General features: G+C 53.6%; 1 protein-coding gene across 1 annotated transcript in view; it reads right to left on the bottom strand.

The window, feature by feature from the left end:
* Window positions 1-13,875, bottom strand: part of ITPR3 (inositol 1,4,5-trisphosphate receptor, type 3) — a 69,438-nt gene that overhangs the window by 38,433 nt on the left and 17,130 nt on the right. The window contains 5 exon segments of the mRNA XM_010848717.1: window positions 167-265; window positions 451-609; window positions 1,078-1,110; window positions 1,112-1,165; window positions 2,989-3,110. Coding sequence (XP_010847019.1) covers window positions 167-265; window positions 451-609; window positions 1,078-1,110; window positions 1,112-1,165; window positions 2,989-3,110 — 467 coding nt within the window.

Below are 13,875 nucleotides of genomic sequence, written 5' to 3'. Positions count from 1 at the left end.
ACTGTTCCTAACTGCCCCCACTGTGAATGCATGCTGTTACGCTCAGTCTCATAGTTTCTTTGGATTTTGTTGCTCAAGAGACGTTTGGCCAGGTGCAGGCCCTCCTGCAACGCAACCCAGGTCCCAGCCTACTTCAGCCCACCTCTCTCTCCCCCGCCCCGCTCACCTCCTTGCAGCCGGCGTTGTCGCTGAGCTCGTAATTGCTGGCGTGCAGAGGCTGCCCGGCGTTGACCGGATTCAGGATCACCTTGTCCCCCACAACCACCTATGGGGACCGACAGAGCCGGGTGAGGGTGCGGAGGGCGGGGCCCCCAGGCTTCTCTCTGGTCACTCTGGCCCCTGAGAAACGGGCTGGGCTCGTGCAGCACCCCCGCCAAGGACCCTGTAGAAGGCCCCCCAGAGCTGCGGCCCGTGCCCTCCAGCAGGGCCCTCCCCCCAGGCCATCCTCACGTTGTCCCCGTTGCTCCGCAGCTTCCAGAAGGGCTGGATGAAGAGCCAGGAGCCCTCGTTGCCCGTGGCGTCCAGCGTCACCCTCATGGCATTCTTCTCCAGCAGGGCTGGCAGCCGCTTGTTGACGGTCAGGTACTTGTTACTCTTCATGTGCAAGAGCTGGGGGGCAGGGCGGGGGTGAGGTCACCCCAGGAGGCCGGCCCATCAGAGCAGGGGGTGCACAGGACCCTTGGACACACAGGACATAAACACGACCACACGCACACTCACACCACACCCAGTCTGGCACCCAGGTGATCACACAAAAAAGCCCTGCTCTAAACACCGTACTCGTATTAGCTCCCGTAATCCTGTAACAGCTGGAGAAAAGTATTTACTATCGCTGGCCTGATCGTCCGGATGGGGAAAAGAGAGGTCCAGGGAAGGGAAGCAACTCGCCCAGGCCACAGAAGCACCACATGAGCCCGGCCCCCGGGGCTCCAGGCCCTGCGCTGTGACCCCCGTGCTGAACACACACACACCCGTGGACACGGCTCACAAGCACCGTGCACATGCAGAGGCGGGCGGGCAGTCGTCCCACGGGCCGGCCGGGTGGTGCCCCTCAGCCCACACCCACGCGCCCCGCACCTGGATGACGCTGCCGTACTTCACGACGTCCCCCGTGCACCTTCTTGTTCTCCGTGTCGTTCTGCTTCTGCTCCATCTGGGCTGCGTGCTGCACAGACACACACCGCGGTGGAGGCCAGGCCCAGGAGCCCGCTCCCTGGAGGGGCACGACCCCCCCCTCACCCACAGGCCGTGCCACTGCACCCAGAGTGAGCCCCCTCCCGCCCGCCCTGGGCCATCTGCCCTGTTCCTCCCGCTGCTATGGGAGAATGAGGCTCAGAGTGCAGAGGGGCAGCCTGGGCACCCAGCAGGCAACCCGGGGCCCTAGGTCCCTCCTCTCTGCCCCCTTCCCACCACCTCACTCTGGTGGAGGGCAGCCAACAGACCCCTGAGCCCCCTACAGCCCCAACACCCCCAGCAGATAACCAAAGGCTGGGCCTCCTCCCCCATCACACCGGAGTCCTGGGGCCCTGACTCAGAATCCCTGGCCCAGCCCCACGGGTGTGCTGGGCACTACGTCCTCCTCCTCCTCCTCCCGCTCCTCTGCGACTCTCCCTCCCCAGCACCGCGTGTGCTCCCAGCCCACCGCCTCCAGGGAGCCTTCCCTGATGGGCCACATCCAACACTGAAGGATTCAGCTCCGGTCCTCCAGGATTTGGTTTGCCTCCCATTAAGGACGCCTTTTTAGGCTCTTCTGTCCCATTAGCCTGGAAGCTGCCTGAGGATACGCTCTGCCTCCTCCATCAGATTTGGGGGAAGGGGTCCTGCTGGGGGTGGGGGGGCGCTGTCTCCTCCATCAGACCAGCTCTCCTTAAAGCAGCAGTCCCTCTGCCCCTCCATCTCCTCAGTCCCGTTATCCGGGCTTCAGGCCTGAAGCTGCTGGGAGGGTGGCTGCGGGGGCGGCGTGCCAGGCACCACGTGACTTTGCACAAACCTCAGTGCCTGGCTGTGTGAGCACGTGTGGTGCTGAGGATCTGCACACGCGTGAATGCCCCACACCCTGCCAGATCCACAGCCCAGCCTGGGCCTGCAGCGGCAGCAGGGAAGAAGCTTGCGACAGCCCCCAGCGGGGGTGAAGACGGTCTCGGGTAAAACAGAGCTCAGCAGCCCACACCGAGCCCCCTCTTCCCAGCACGGCTTACAGCTGTGGGGCGGGCCCTCTCTTTCCCCATTTCACACCCACCTCCTGGGGAAGGGGATACTGGAAGGCCGGCCTGGTGGTGGGAGCGGGTTGGGCCCCAGGCCCAGGGGAAGGTCCCAGCAGCATGCTACAACCTTGCTGACCCCAGTTAAGCCTCCCACTCGCTTCCACTGGACTGGGGGCCCTGAGCTCAGTCCGGAGAGAACTACCCAGGATGTGAACCAAGAGGCCTGAGGGCCACCACCGGGCCCTCACACCACGCAACAACGTGGGCCAGAGACCCAGGGACCATCTAAGCCCCGTGCCAACTCATAGGATGGCCACAACAGCCTAGTCCCCCTGAAGGGCCCCAGGCTCCAACTGTACAGAATGAGGGGAGAGGCTAAGACTAGTTCTCAGATCAGGTTCGCTGAAACCACTTCTCTAGAAGCCCCTGTAACTCCATGTACAGTTGCCCAGGTTTCTCACTGAATACGATGTCCCGCTGAAGGCCTAGCTAAGACCCGCTGAAGGCAGTCCACAGCTCACTGCACCATGGGTCCTGGGACAGGGCTGCACCGGCCTGGAGGAGGAGACGCCTGCCTCTATCTGGCACAGAGTGGCAAATGAGTGGGCCTCTGACCGGGCTCAGACCCCCCACCTCCTTCACAGCGACACACACCAGTCCCTGGCCGAACGGGTCAAACCTCAGGACTCGGCCACTAGGCCCTGTCGGCTCTGATGAGCGGCAGCCCTGGGCGTGTGCCCGGCTTCATGAGACACACAGCCAAGTGGACACCGCATGCCCAGACCTGTAACTTCTGCAGCAGCACTACGTCGGCGATCTTCTCCTTGTCCTGCTTGGTCTGCTTGGCCTTCCAGTACTGCTTCTGGGCCGAGTAGCGGTTCATGGGACACACCTTGAAGAGGCAGTCTGGGGGGTGAGGGAGCAGAAGGAGGGAGATCGGCTCACACGAGGTTCCGGGAAGACCCCAGCCTACAGCGCTGCCCGCAAACCCCGCCTCTGCTCTGCCCTCCATCACTGCCCCTGGCCCCACCGGGGTGAAGAGGCAGTGTTGGAAGACCCCCGGAGAGCTTGAAGCATCCTGGATCGTGCTGAGTAGGATGGAGGGGCCGGGAAGCAGGTCTGAGAACAGGCCCTCACCTGGGGGTGGACGCGTGCCCTCTTCCCCGCGGGAAGTTTATCAGAAGCCCTTAGGACCCCTCCTGTGCCTGGTCTGGGTCCAGGTTTTGTACTCTGGCAGCCGACAGTTCACAGCAGCAGCCCTCTCTGGCCCACCACTATCTTGCCCACAGTTCCCTAGGAAGTTATCAATACATCCCCCACCCCAGAAAGGTGGCCTCCATCCCACGGCAGGAGGAGGAGACTGTCTGTTGGTCCCTATGGGATCAACCTGAGGCCTCTCTTCCCCTGAAACCACGTCCTTGCTCGGCTCGTCCCTGCCCTGTAGGAGCAAGACTCCCTGATACTCCGCCTGGGACCCCTTCTTCATAATTCTCCCTTTTAGGATCTGATTCTAGCAAATTCGACCTAAGACAGAGCCAATTAAAATTCCAGAAATAGGTTCTTTATTAGCTGGTTTTTATTTTGGAAATAGATACAACGTCAACGATTTCCATAAGCCCAAACTCCAGAAAGAGTGTTCAGATTTTTCTACCTATGGAAAGGAGGCATGAGTTGGAAAACCCTAAAGTGTGGTGGGAAGAGACAGAAGGATTTGGGGTGCGGTGAAACGCTGGCACGGGGACAGGGCCTGTCTGATAATACCACGGGCCGTGCTGTGAGGCAGTGAGCTCTCCGTCACAGGAGGGAATCCCAGGAAAGCACAGGACTGAGCTCATGGCCTCTAAGACCCCTCTCAGGCTGCAGTGCTGTGCCTCCCTGGTTGGCAGCAATACAGGAGGAAGACGGTCGTGCTGGGAACCCAGACAGGGCCCTCGGGGAGGCAGATCACAGAGACGGGACGCACCCCCCGTCAGGCCCGTCCCTCTAGCCTCTAAGGGAAGGCCATGTCCCCACTCTGGTCAAAGCTAGTCCTACAGCCCCTGGAAACTAAAAACAAAACTGGGGTTTCTGCCTAGCCCACAGCAGGCAGAGGCCCCTGGTCATCAGGAAGGGGAACCAAGTGAGGCAAAGTTGAGAGAACACAGAACTTCCTTGAACGCAGGGGAAAAGACAACTGCATAAGCAGACGGAGCCACCGAGGGCTGCCCTAGCTCGCCCACCCTGGTACCACCAGCATGAGAGGGCATCACTTCGGAAACACTCAGTTCTTTGCCCAGAGTACGTCTTCACAGGGTTCTGCCCAACCTTCAAGAAGCTGGGGGGTTACCCCTCCACAAGTCCTCCTGCTTCTCCAGGCTAAATGGGAGTTTTCAGGGCTCCTGGTCCCCTGGTCACCACATTATAGTTCCCAGTAGGAGTTGGGGGCGGGGTGTTTTAGAAATGGGAGGGGGTGATCTTTGTTGTCCCAACCAGTGAGGTGACAGCTAGCCTGTAGTGGGCAGGACAGGGATTCTAGGCACCAGCGCCTAACACAAAGGGGTCCCACCCGCTCACAGGTGGACGCTGCGGGCGCGCTCTGGGCCCAGCATGGTGCACAGAAACAGTCTTTTTTGCATGCTTTTAGCAAACACTGCCTTTCCCAGGAATGCAACTCCGACACAAACAGGGATCTGTGTTGTCCTTTGTGTTGTTCAAACCTCACAGGGAGATTGTGCTGTTTCAGAGAAGGTATCACGTGGCTGCACCCACCACCTCCATTTGTGGCCGCGGTACTCAATTCAGAGGCCGGCTCTGACCGCTGCCAAGAGTCTTCTAGTTGTGCCCAAGATTTCCTTCTAAAATTTGTGAGTTACTTGCTTATCACTGTTGTCCTTCTTTTTCTCCTGTCATGCTTGGGGCATTACACTGTCCCTGTTCCCTACCCACAAACCCTCCCCCAACAACGCCGCCCCCCAGGCTCCAGGCTCACTCAGGTCCTGGCCCTAGAGCCCCCCATTTTACATTACATAAATATGCATATGAATCGACTGTATTGTTTTTTAATTCCACTTTATGATATTAAACGGAGGCTCTGCGTCTGGCTGGCTGGTCTACTTAGACAGGAGGGGGCAGTCCAGGCCCTGAGTGAGCCTGGAGCCAGGGAGGGCAGCAAGCCCACGGCCCTAGTGATGGGATGAAACTCGCCCCTCCCCACCCAGCTGACGCCCGCCACACCCAAAGCAGAGAGGAGAAAAGGAGGGCAGACAATGCTGCCCCGGGTGCCTGAAGGCAGAGTTCTCACTCTCCTGACCTGACTCGCCCAGGAGATTGTGCAGCCACTGTTTCATGAAACAAATGGGGGCATCCTGTCCCTGGTGGTGAGTAGGCTCCAAGCCTGACAGGGCAGAGAACCCTGGTTATAATCCATTCCGGACCCACCTCACCAGAAAACAACAAAAGCAACCAGATTTCTCAAACATGTATTATTTTAAGACTTCTTAAAGAACTGAGGACTTCCCTGGTGGCTCAGTGGTAAAGAAGCTGCCTGCCAATGCAGGAGACATAAGAGACGCACATTCGATCCCTGGGTGGGGAAGATCCCCGGAGGAGGGCATGGCAACCCACTCCAGTAGTCTTGCCCGGAGAACCCCATGGACAGAGCAGCCTGGCGGGCTATGGTCCACAGGGTCACAAAGAGTCGGACATGACTGAAGCAACTTAGCACACGCCAATAACTGAGCGAGGGGTCATCCAGCCAGAACAGAAGATCAAAGGGGAACCAAGGAGGTATGTAAACACCCAAGTGACTTTACTGGGCATTTGTTGAGTTCAGAGAACACGAACTTTTATCTGGACGGCTTTGCCTGGTGACAAGGCAGATATTCAAGCCCAGGCCCAGGGAAGGTGGGAAGTATAAAAGGAGACCCTCCCTTTAAAAGCTGGAACTTCAAAGGGCTACACTCCAGCATGGGTTGACCCCAGAGAACAACTCCTTCCCAGAACTAGGGCCCCACGGAGTCTCTTGGATGGTGCCAGGAACCCCAAACTCAAGCCTGGCTTCAGGCTCGCGTCTTGGACAGGCAGTGTCCCCAGGAATCTGGGGACAGGATATCCACGCCCTCTCTGGAGGAAGATACCATCATCCTAGTCCACAACCCCTCAGACCAGATGTTCAAATGCAATGACCCATATACAGTCAAAGAGAACCAGGAATTCCTGAGAGCCAGATGTCACAAGAGAAAACAAACCCACAAAGCAAGACACTAGAAACAGACACGAAGAGACTTCAGAAACAGCCATCGTCTGTAAAACTCTGCTTAAATGAATAAAGGAAAGCTTGAGGATCTCTGTAGAGAAACAGGAAACTATGAAATGTGACCCACCTAGACAGCATATTCAAAAGCAGAGACATTACTTTGTCAACAAAGGTCCATCTAGTCAAGGCTATGGTTTTTCCAGTGGTCATGTATGGATGTGAGAGTTGGACTGTGAAGAAAGCTGAGCCCAGAAGAATTGATGCTTTTGAACTGTGGTGTTGTAGAAGACTCTTGAGGGTCCCTTGGACAGCAAGGAGATCCAACCAGTCCATCCTAAAGGAGATCAGTCCTGAATATTCACTGGAAGGACTGATGCTGAAACTGAAACTCCAGTACTTTGGCCGCCTGATGTGAAGAGCTGACTCATTGGAAAAGATCCTGATGCCGGGAAAGAGTGAAGGCAGGAGGAGGAGGGGACGACAGAGGATGAGATGATTGGATGGCATCACTGACTCGATGGACATGGGTTTGGGTGGCCTTGGGGAGTTGGTGATGGACAGGGAGGCCTGGCGTGCTGCGATTCATGGGGTCGCAAATAGTCGGACACGACTGAGCGACTGAACTGAACTGAACTGATAAAATGTGACAGAGCAGAAAAAGAACCAAATAGAATTTCTAGAAATAAAAAAGCTTCACATTTAAAACTCACTGGAGGTAGCAAGAGATGCATCCTAATGCTATTCTACCCCATTCTTTGAAGGATGGTTGACCCCATGACAGCCTTAACAGCCCATAAGGGGTCGGAACCTGGATCTGAAGAACACACGCTGCCCTGGAGCATCCCAGCAGAGACTTGATGCCCGAAGTGATCCCTCCCTGCTCCCGATTCCTCTTTATCTTTCTTGGAAACTTGCTACTAGAACTTGTCAAATTTGTCTTTTTCTCTTACACAGATCCTCCCTTAGAGCCTTGCCCGTAATACATAACATATAATGCTTGTTGATCCCACTCATGGGCATATTTAGGAGAAAACTCTAATTCAGAAAGATATACGCACCCCAACGTTCACAGCAGCATTATTTACAACAGCCAAGACACAGAATCAGCCTAAATGTCCATCTGCACATGAATGGCTAAAGAAGGTGTGGTATATAGACACGATGGAGTATTAGTCAGCAATGTGAAAGAAGGCCGTTTACAGCAACCTGGATGGACTTAGAGATTATCATATTAAGTCTGAAAGAGAAATACAAATACCATATGATATCACATACGCAGAATCTAAAAAAGTGATATAAATGAACTTATTTATACAACAGGAAGAGATCCACAGATACAGAAAGCAAACTTACAGTTACCAAAAGGGGTCAGTGAAGGTAGCAAGGGCTGGGGTGGGAGGAGAGACGAACTAGGAGACTGGGATTAACGCACACACACTGCTATACCCAAAAACAGACAGATAACAAGGATCTACTGTAACAGCACAGGGACCTATATTCAATAGCTTGGAAAAGAATCTGAAAAAGAATATATATACATACACATAGTGTATAGTGTTGGTCGCTCAGTCGTGTCCGACTCTGCGACGCCATGGACTTTAGCCCATCAAGCTCCTCTGTCCATTGACTTCTCCAGGCAAGAAAACTGGAGTGGGTTGCCATGCCCTTCTCCAGGGGATCTTCCCCACACAGGGTCAAACCCAGGTCTTCTGCATTGTAGGCAGATTCTTTGCAGTCTGAGCCACCAGGGAAACCCATACATACACATATATATATGTGTGTGTGTATATATAACTGAATCACTTTGTTATACATCTGAAACTACCACAACATTGTAAACTAACTATACATAAATTTTTTTAATGGCTTAAAAAACAGAGGAGAAAAGCAAGTAAAAAAAAAATGCTTATTGAATGAATAAATGATTTGAGCCCACTAAAATGTTTGTGGGAGACTTCCCTGGTGGTCCAGAGAAGGAAATGGCACCCCACTCCAGTACTCTTGCCTGGAAAATCCCATGGACGGAGGAGCCTGGTAGGCTTCAGTCCACAGGGTCGCAAAGAGTCGGACACGACTGAGCGACTTCACTCTCACTTTCCCTGGTGGTCCAGTGGTTAAGAATCTGACTGCCAATGCAGGGGACACAGGTTCGATTCCTGGTCCGGGAAGATTATATATGCCACGGGGCAACTAAGCCTGTGCACCACCACTACTGAGCCCTCGAGCCGCAATTAACAAAGCCCACGTGCCCGAGAGCCTGTGCTCGCAACTAGAGAGTAGCCCCCACTGACCACAACTAGAGAAAGCCCGTGCACAGCAACGAAGACCCTGCACAGCCAAAAGTAAAATGAATAAATAAATGCATGCTTGAGGTTCACCCCTGCGCACACCTCCCTGCTGTCACACTGCTTCACTCTTTGCCCAGAGGTGGCCCTGCCCAAATCCAGGAACAGCCAGAACCTTCCTTTTCGCCAGAGTGCAGGGCAGAAGGGAGGAGAGAAGGAAAGGTGTAAGGGCAGGGGGAACTGGGCCCACACAGGAGCAGCAGCATCAAAGGCCAAGGAAAAGTTGAGCTCCGGGGGGTTTCCTACAGTAAGAACTGTGTGCTTGGGCATGGACCAGGGGTGCCAGGCACAGGGCTGGTGAGGCTGCAGACAAGAGGATATTCATTTATTAAATAAAATCAACTGACATTCCCAGAAACTGACTGTTGTTGTTTAGTCACTCAGTCGTGTCCAACTTTTTGCAACCCCATGAACTGCAGCACGCCGGGCTTCCCTGTCCTTCACCATCTCCCAGAGCTTGCTCAAACTCATGTCCATTGAGTTGGTGATGCCACCCAACCATCTCGTCCTCTGTCGTCCCCTTCTCCTCCTGACTATGGTATGTAGTACTCCAAAAACCACTGTGTAGAATCATCCAGGGGAATTGGGAGATTTAAAAAAAACACAAACTCTCAGGTCCCCCATAGACCTGGGCAGTGGGTGAAGCCTAGAGAAATGCATTTTTAAAGGCACACCCCACCCAGACCCCCAATCCCAAGCGGTTCTTCTGTTCAACCAAGGTTGAAAAGCACTAGCAGGGGATTCGAGACGAGAACAGAGCACAGGGAATAAAGTTATGCAGCCAGTTATGCATAAGCTCTGTATAAATCATGTAAACACCTGTTTCTAATCTTTAACATTTAGACTCATCTTACAGAACATTGAAGACTCCACTGTGGTTACAGAAGAGAATGCAAAGCTTATTCAGCCTTAACGATGTGCAACTTAAAGGGTGCGTGGCTGGTAGAAGGTGTACACCAGGCAGAGCACTGAAGGAGCTGACAGGATGAGAAATAAAGATGTGACCGCGATACTCGGGTCTATAAAGGTGGCACTGGAGACTCCACACCAGCGACAGGATGCTGCTGGGGTGGGGGAGGGGAGAGAGTGGCGGGACGGGCCAAGTGAGCAAAACTCTCCTGGAATAAAGCACATTTGGTGACCTGGGGGAGCAAGCAGAGAAATGATGCAGAGGGTGAATGGGTTTGCCTTCTCTGGTTCCACTGCTGGGGGAGGCACTGAACGGGACCACCCCAGCAGGGAGCAAATTTGCAGTCTGGATCAGAACCCACTCAGACGTCCCTTCCCTTGGACTCAGCAATTTCACCACTGGTCCTTCATTGAATAACCACCACCACCACCTTCATTCCTACAGCACAGGCACATCTGTACAAAGCGACGAGAGGACTTCCCTGGTGGCCCAGAGTTTAGGAATCCGCCTGCCAACGCAGGGGACGCGGGTTCGACCCCTGGTCTGCGAAGATTCCACATGCCGTGGGGCAACAGAGCCTGTGTGCCACAACCACCGAAGCCTGGGCTCCCCAGAGCCTCTGTTCCCCAACAAGAGAAGCCACCACGACGAGAGCCCCCGTGTCGCCACTGGAGAAAAGTCCGTGTGCAGCAACAAGATCCAGCGCAGCCAAAAATAAATAAACAAACCTCAGTTTTAAAAAACGTGACGAGAGACAAGGGTCTTGCAGCAATACTGTTGAGAATGATAAAGGCTGGAAACAGGCCATGGCCCATTGAAGTGGACTGGTTAAATAAATTACAATGGAGCCATGTGAGGGACAGCTGTGGCGCAGTGGCAGGGGAGGGTCAGAAATCCAGGCTGCAACCTGGGTAAACCCTGGAGCAATTAGGCTAAGTGAGACATGCCAGTCCCCAAAGAACAAATACTGTATGATTCTACTCATGTGAAGTACTTAGACTAATCAGATTCATAGAGACAGGAAGTCGGATGGTGGGGTGGGGGGAATGGGGTGTGAATGGGGAGTTATTATTTAATGGATATAGAGCTTCATTTTACCAAAGGAAAGCAGTTCTGTGGATGGACGGTGGTGACAGCTGATGAGAGTGCTTAATGTCATTGACCTGTACACCCATACATTTTTTTTTTTTTTTGGCCAGGCGGTGCAACTTGCAGGATCTTAGTTTCCTGACCAAGTATCGAACAGGGGCCCTCAGCAATAAAAGCACAGAGTCCTAACCACTGAACTACCACAGAATTCCCACGACCTGTACACTTTATCAACAAAGGTCCAAATAGTCAAAGCTATGGTCTTTTCAGTAGTCACGTACAAATGTGAGTTGGACCATAAAGAAGGTTGAGTGCCGAAGAACTGATGCTTTCGAATTGTGGTGCCAGAGAAGACTTGTAAAAGTCTCTTGGACTGCAAGGAGATCAAACCAGTCAATCCTAAAGGAAATCAACCCTGAATATTCATTGGAAGGACTGATGCTGAAGCTACTGCTCCAATGATATGGCCACCTGATGTGAAGAGCCACCTCACAGGAAAAGACCCTGATGCTGGGAAAGATTGAAGGCAGGAGGAGAAGGGGACGACAGAGGTTCACACGGTTTGATCCCATCACCAACTAAATGGACATGAGACTGAGCAAACTCCAGGAGATGGTGAAGGACAGGAAGTCTGGTGTGCTGTAGTCCATGGGGTCACAGAATCAGACACAACTTAGTGACTGAACAGTACAATACACGATACACTTAAAAATGAATATGATGGTAAAGTTTGTGTAGCTATTCACCACAATTAAAAAATAAATATTTTTGAAATGCTTAAAATTAGATCATCTGTAGGAACAGTTTTCACAGTTGTCCAGGAATACGGATACAAATGAGTTTTTAAAAGAAAAAAAAAAGGGAAAGAGAGTTCAAGATCTCTATGTACCAATATAGAAAGGTCTCCAGTAGGATCTATCCACAGCAAGACTCACAAAGTAAAAAGAGCAAAGATATAGAACTGAGTATATAGAATACCACCCCAGGGACTTCCCTGGTGGTCCAGGGTTTGACTGCAAGGGACACGGCTTTGACCCCTGATTCCTGGCTGAGGAACTAGGATACCAATGCCTTGTGGGTATGGCCCCAAAAAACAATGCTATCCCAGCGTGAAAAAGGCGGGGAGTCTAAATATACGTTTGCATTTGCAAGAAGAACCACGGGGAGGACGCATAAGAAGCTGAAGAAAGTGGTTCCCCAGAGGAACAACAATGGAGATGGGCAAGGGTGTGAGAGCAAGTTCCTGAAGGATGCCTGCACAGTGTTCTGAGGTGTAACCGGATGAGTAAATTACCTAGTTAGATTCTCCAGTGGGGCTGTCCCTGGAAATGGGGACAGGAGAGGGTGGGGTGGGGGCACCAGTGCCCTCATCTGGATCCTAAAGTCTGTATTTGTATCCCTTTTATAAAAAGGAAAAAAAGAAAAGATGAAGAATAAAATTCTAAGTACCCCATAAACATATGAAAAGATGTTCCCGTCTCAGTAGTCAGAGGAATGCAAATTAAAACCACAGTGAGATGCCATTTCACACCCAGCTGGCTGGAAGACATTTAAGCGGGACAAAACCAGGATGGGGCTGCAGTAAGGGCACCCACAGTGTGTCGGGGGTGAGTGGGGGTGAGCCCGCACAGCCCCCAAGGAAGGCAGCGGGGGCCAGTCCTAGTGAGACAGAAGAGCTGCCACCCACCGGGGTCAGCCCCCCTCGGAACACACCCGAGAAACCCTTGCCCGCGAGCTCAGGGAGACACGTGTGCACAGGGTGCCCACAGCGGCATTGTTGGCAACTGTCAAAAACTGCGAACGAAGTAAAGGTTCATCACAACAGAACCGAATAAAGGACTGCAGTTGGCTCACCCAGTGGAGTATTACGCAGCAACTGAACAGATGAACTAGAGCCACAGGGATCAATACAGATAAATCCCCACAACAGTGCAGCAGGAAAAAACTGCAGAAAGGTCTGTACGGAAGGCTACCTTTAATATGTGGGGTTGGAAAAATGGAAAAGAATACCCTACATAACTCATGCAAATGTCTCTACATGTTAGTAGCAAAAGCAGGCCCCTGGATGAGGTTTTCTGAGCGTGTCTGCCTCTGGGGAACGGGAAGGGAGAGAAGTCAGGGAAGACACAGCGGGCTTCGGCATAAGATGCCGTCTCTTTAAGAATGAAGAGGACTTTATACATGTTTCAATGTCATTCTCCCTTAAAACAAAAAAAAATTAAATATTAAAAAAAAAAAAAAAGAGGAGGACCTGAAATAACCAGGGCAGAAAGGATTTGAGAGAGCTCAGTCATGGGTACGCTGTCTTCACACGCTCTTTTCAGTAGTTGAAATGGATCTTAACAACAATACAAGTAACAATGAACCAGGCTTGGAAGACGGGGAGGGAGAGCAGAGGCCTGAGGCTGGGGGCGGAGGGCACCCAGTGTGAAGCACAGGAAGTCCCCTCATCTAGGCCCGCCCCAGCACCTGCCCCTCCTGGATGGGGTAGGTGACCTCTACCCTCTTCTTGGGGTTGCCTAGCAGGGATGCGAACGCGGAGCTTCCCAGGGAGACCGGAGGCGCGTCATTCTACACTGGGCCTCCAGCACCAGCCTGGAGGAGGAGAGGGCTGTGGGATGGACCCTGCGCAGACCCGGCCCAGCGGGAGAGCAGGACTCACGGGAGCCATAACCCAAGGCCCTAACCCGAGGCCCCTGCAGCGAAGCGGAGGCCAGGGAGGCCAGGCTGGCGCATGGTGCCCGACACACTGGGGCGCCTGCAAGCTGGGCCTCCCGGGGCCCTGCCAGCTCCAGAAAGAATTCCCTGAGCATGTCGGGGCTTGGGACGGCCCTGGGAGGTACCGGAGCTGAGACCACAAGCAGGGAGCTAACCAGAGGCCGATGGAGGCCGGGCAGGGGCTTCACGGGCTTGGCCGCCCCGCCTGGGGACCTCCAGGGTCAGCGGCAGGGGAAGGGGGAACACGCCGCGTGGGGAGAGAGGGCAAGACGCAACTCCCAGCCAGGGCGAGGCCCCCCAGGCGGCCTCGGGAAACGGCAGGCCGGCCATCCCTGAGAGTTCTAGGCAAGTTCTAGATGCCTGCTGAGGCCCCCA

This window comes from Bison bison, unplaced genomic scaffold (genome assembly GCF_000754665.1).
Source record: "Bison bison bison isolate TAMUID 2011002044 unplaced genomic scaffold, Bison_UMD1.0 scf7180017864270, whole genome shotgun sequence".
NCBI classification, from domain to species: domain Eukaryota; kingdom Metazoa; phylum Chordata; class Mammalia; order Artiodactyla; family Bovidae; genus Bison; species Bison bison.
This window is presented reverse-complemented; position numbering and strand designations above follow the sequence as displayed.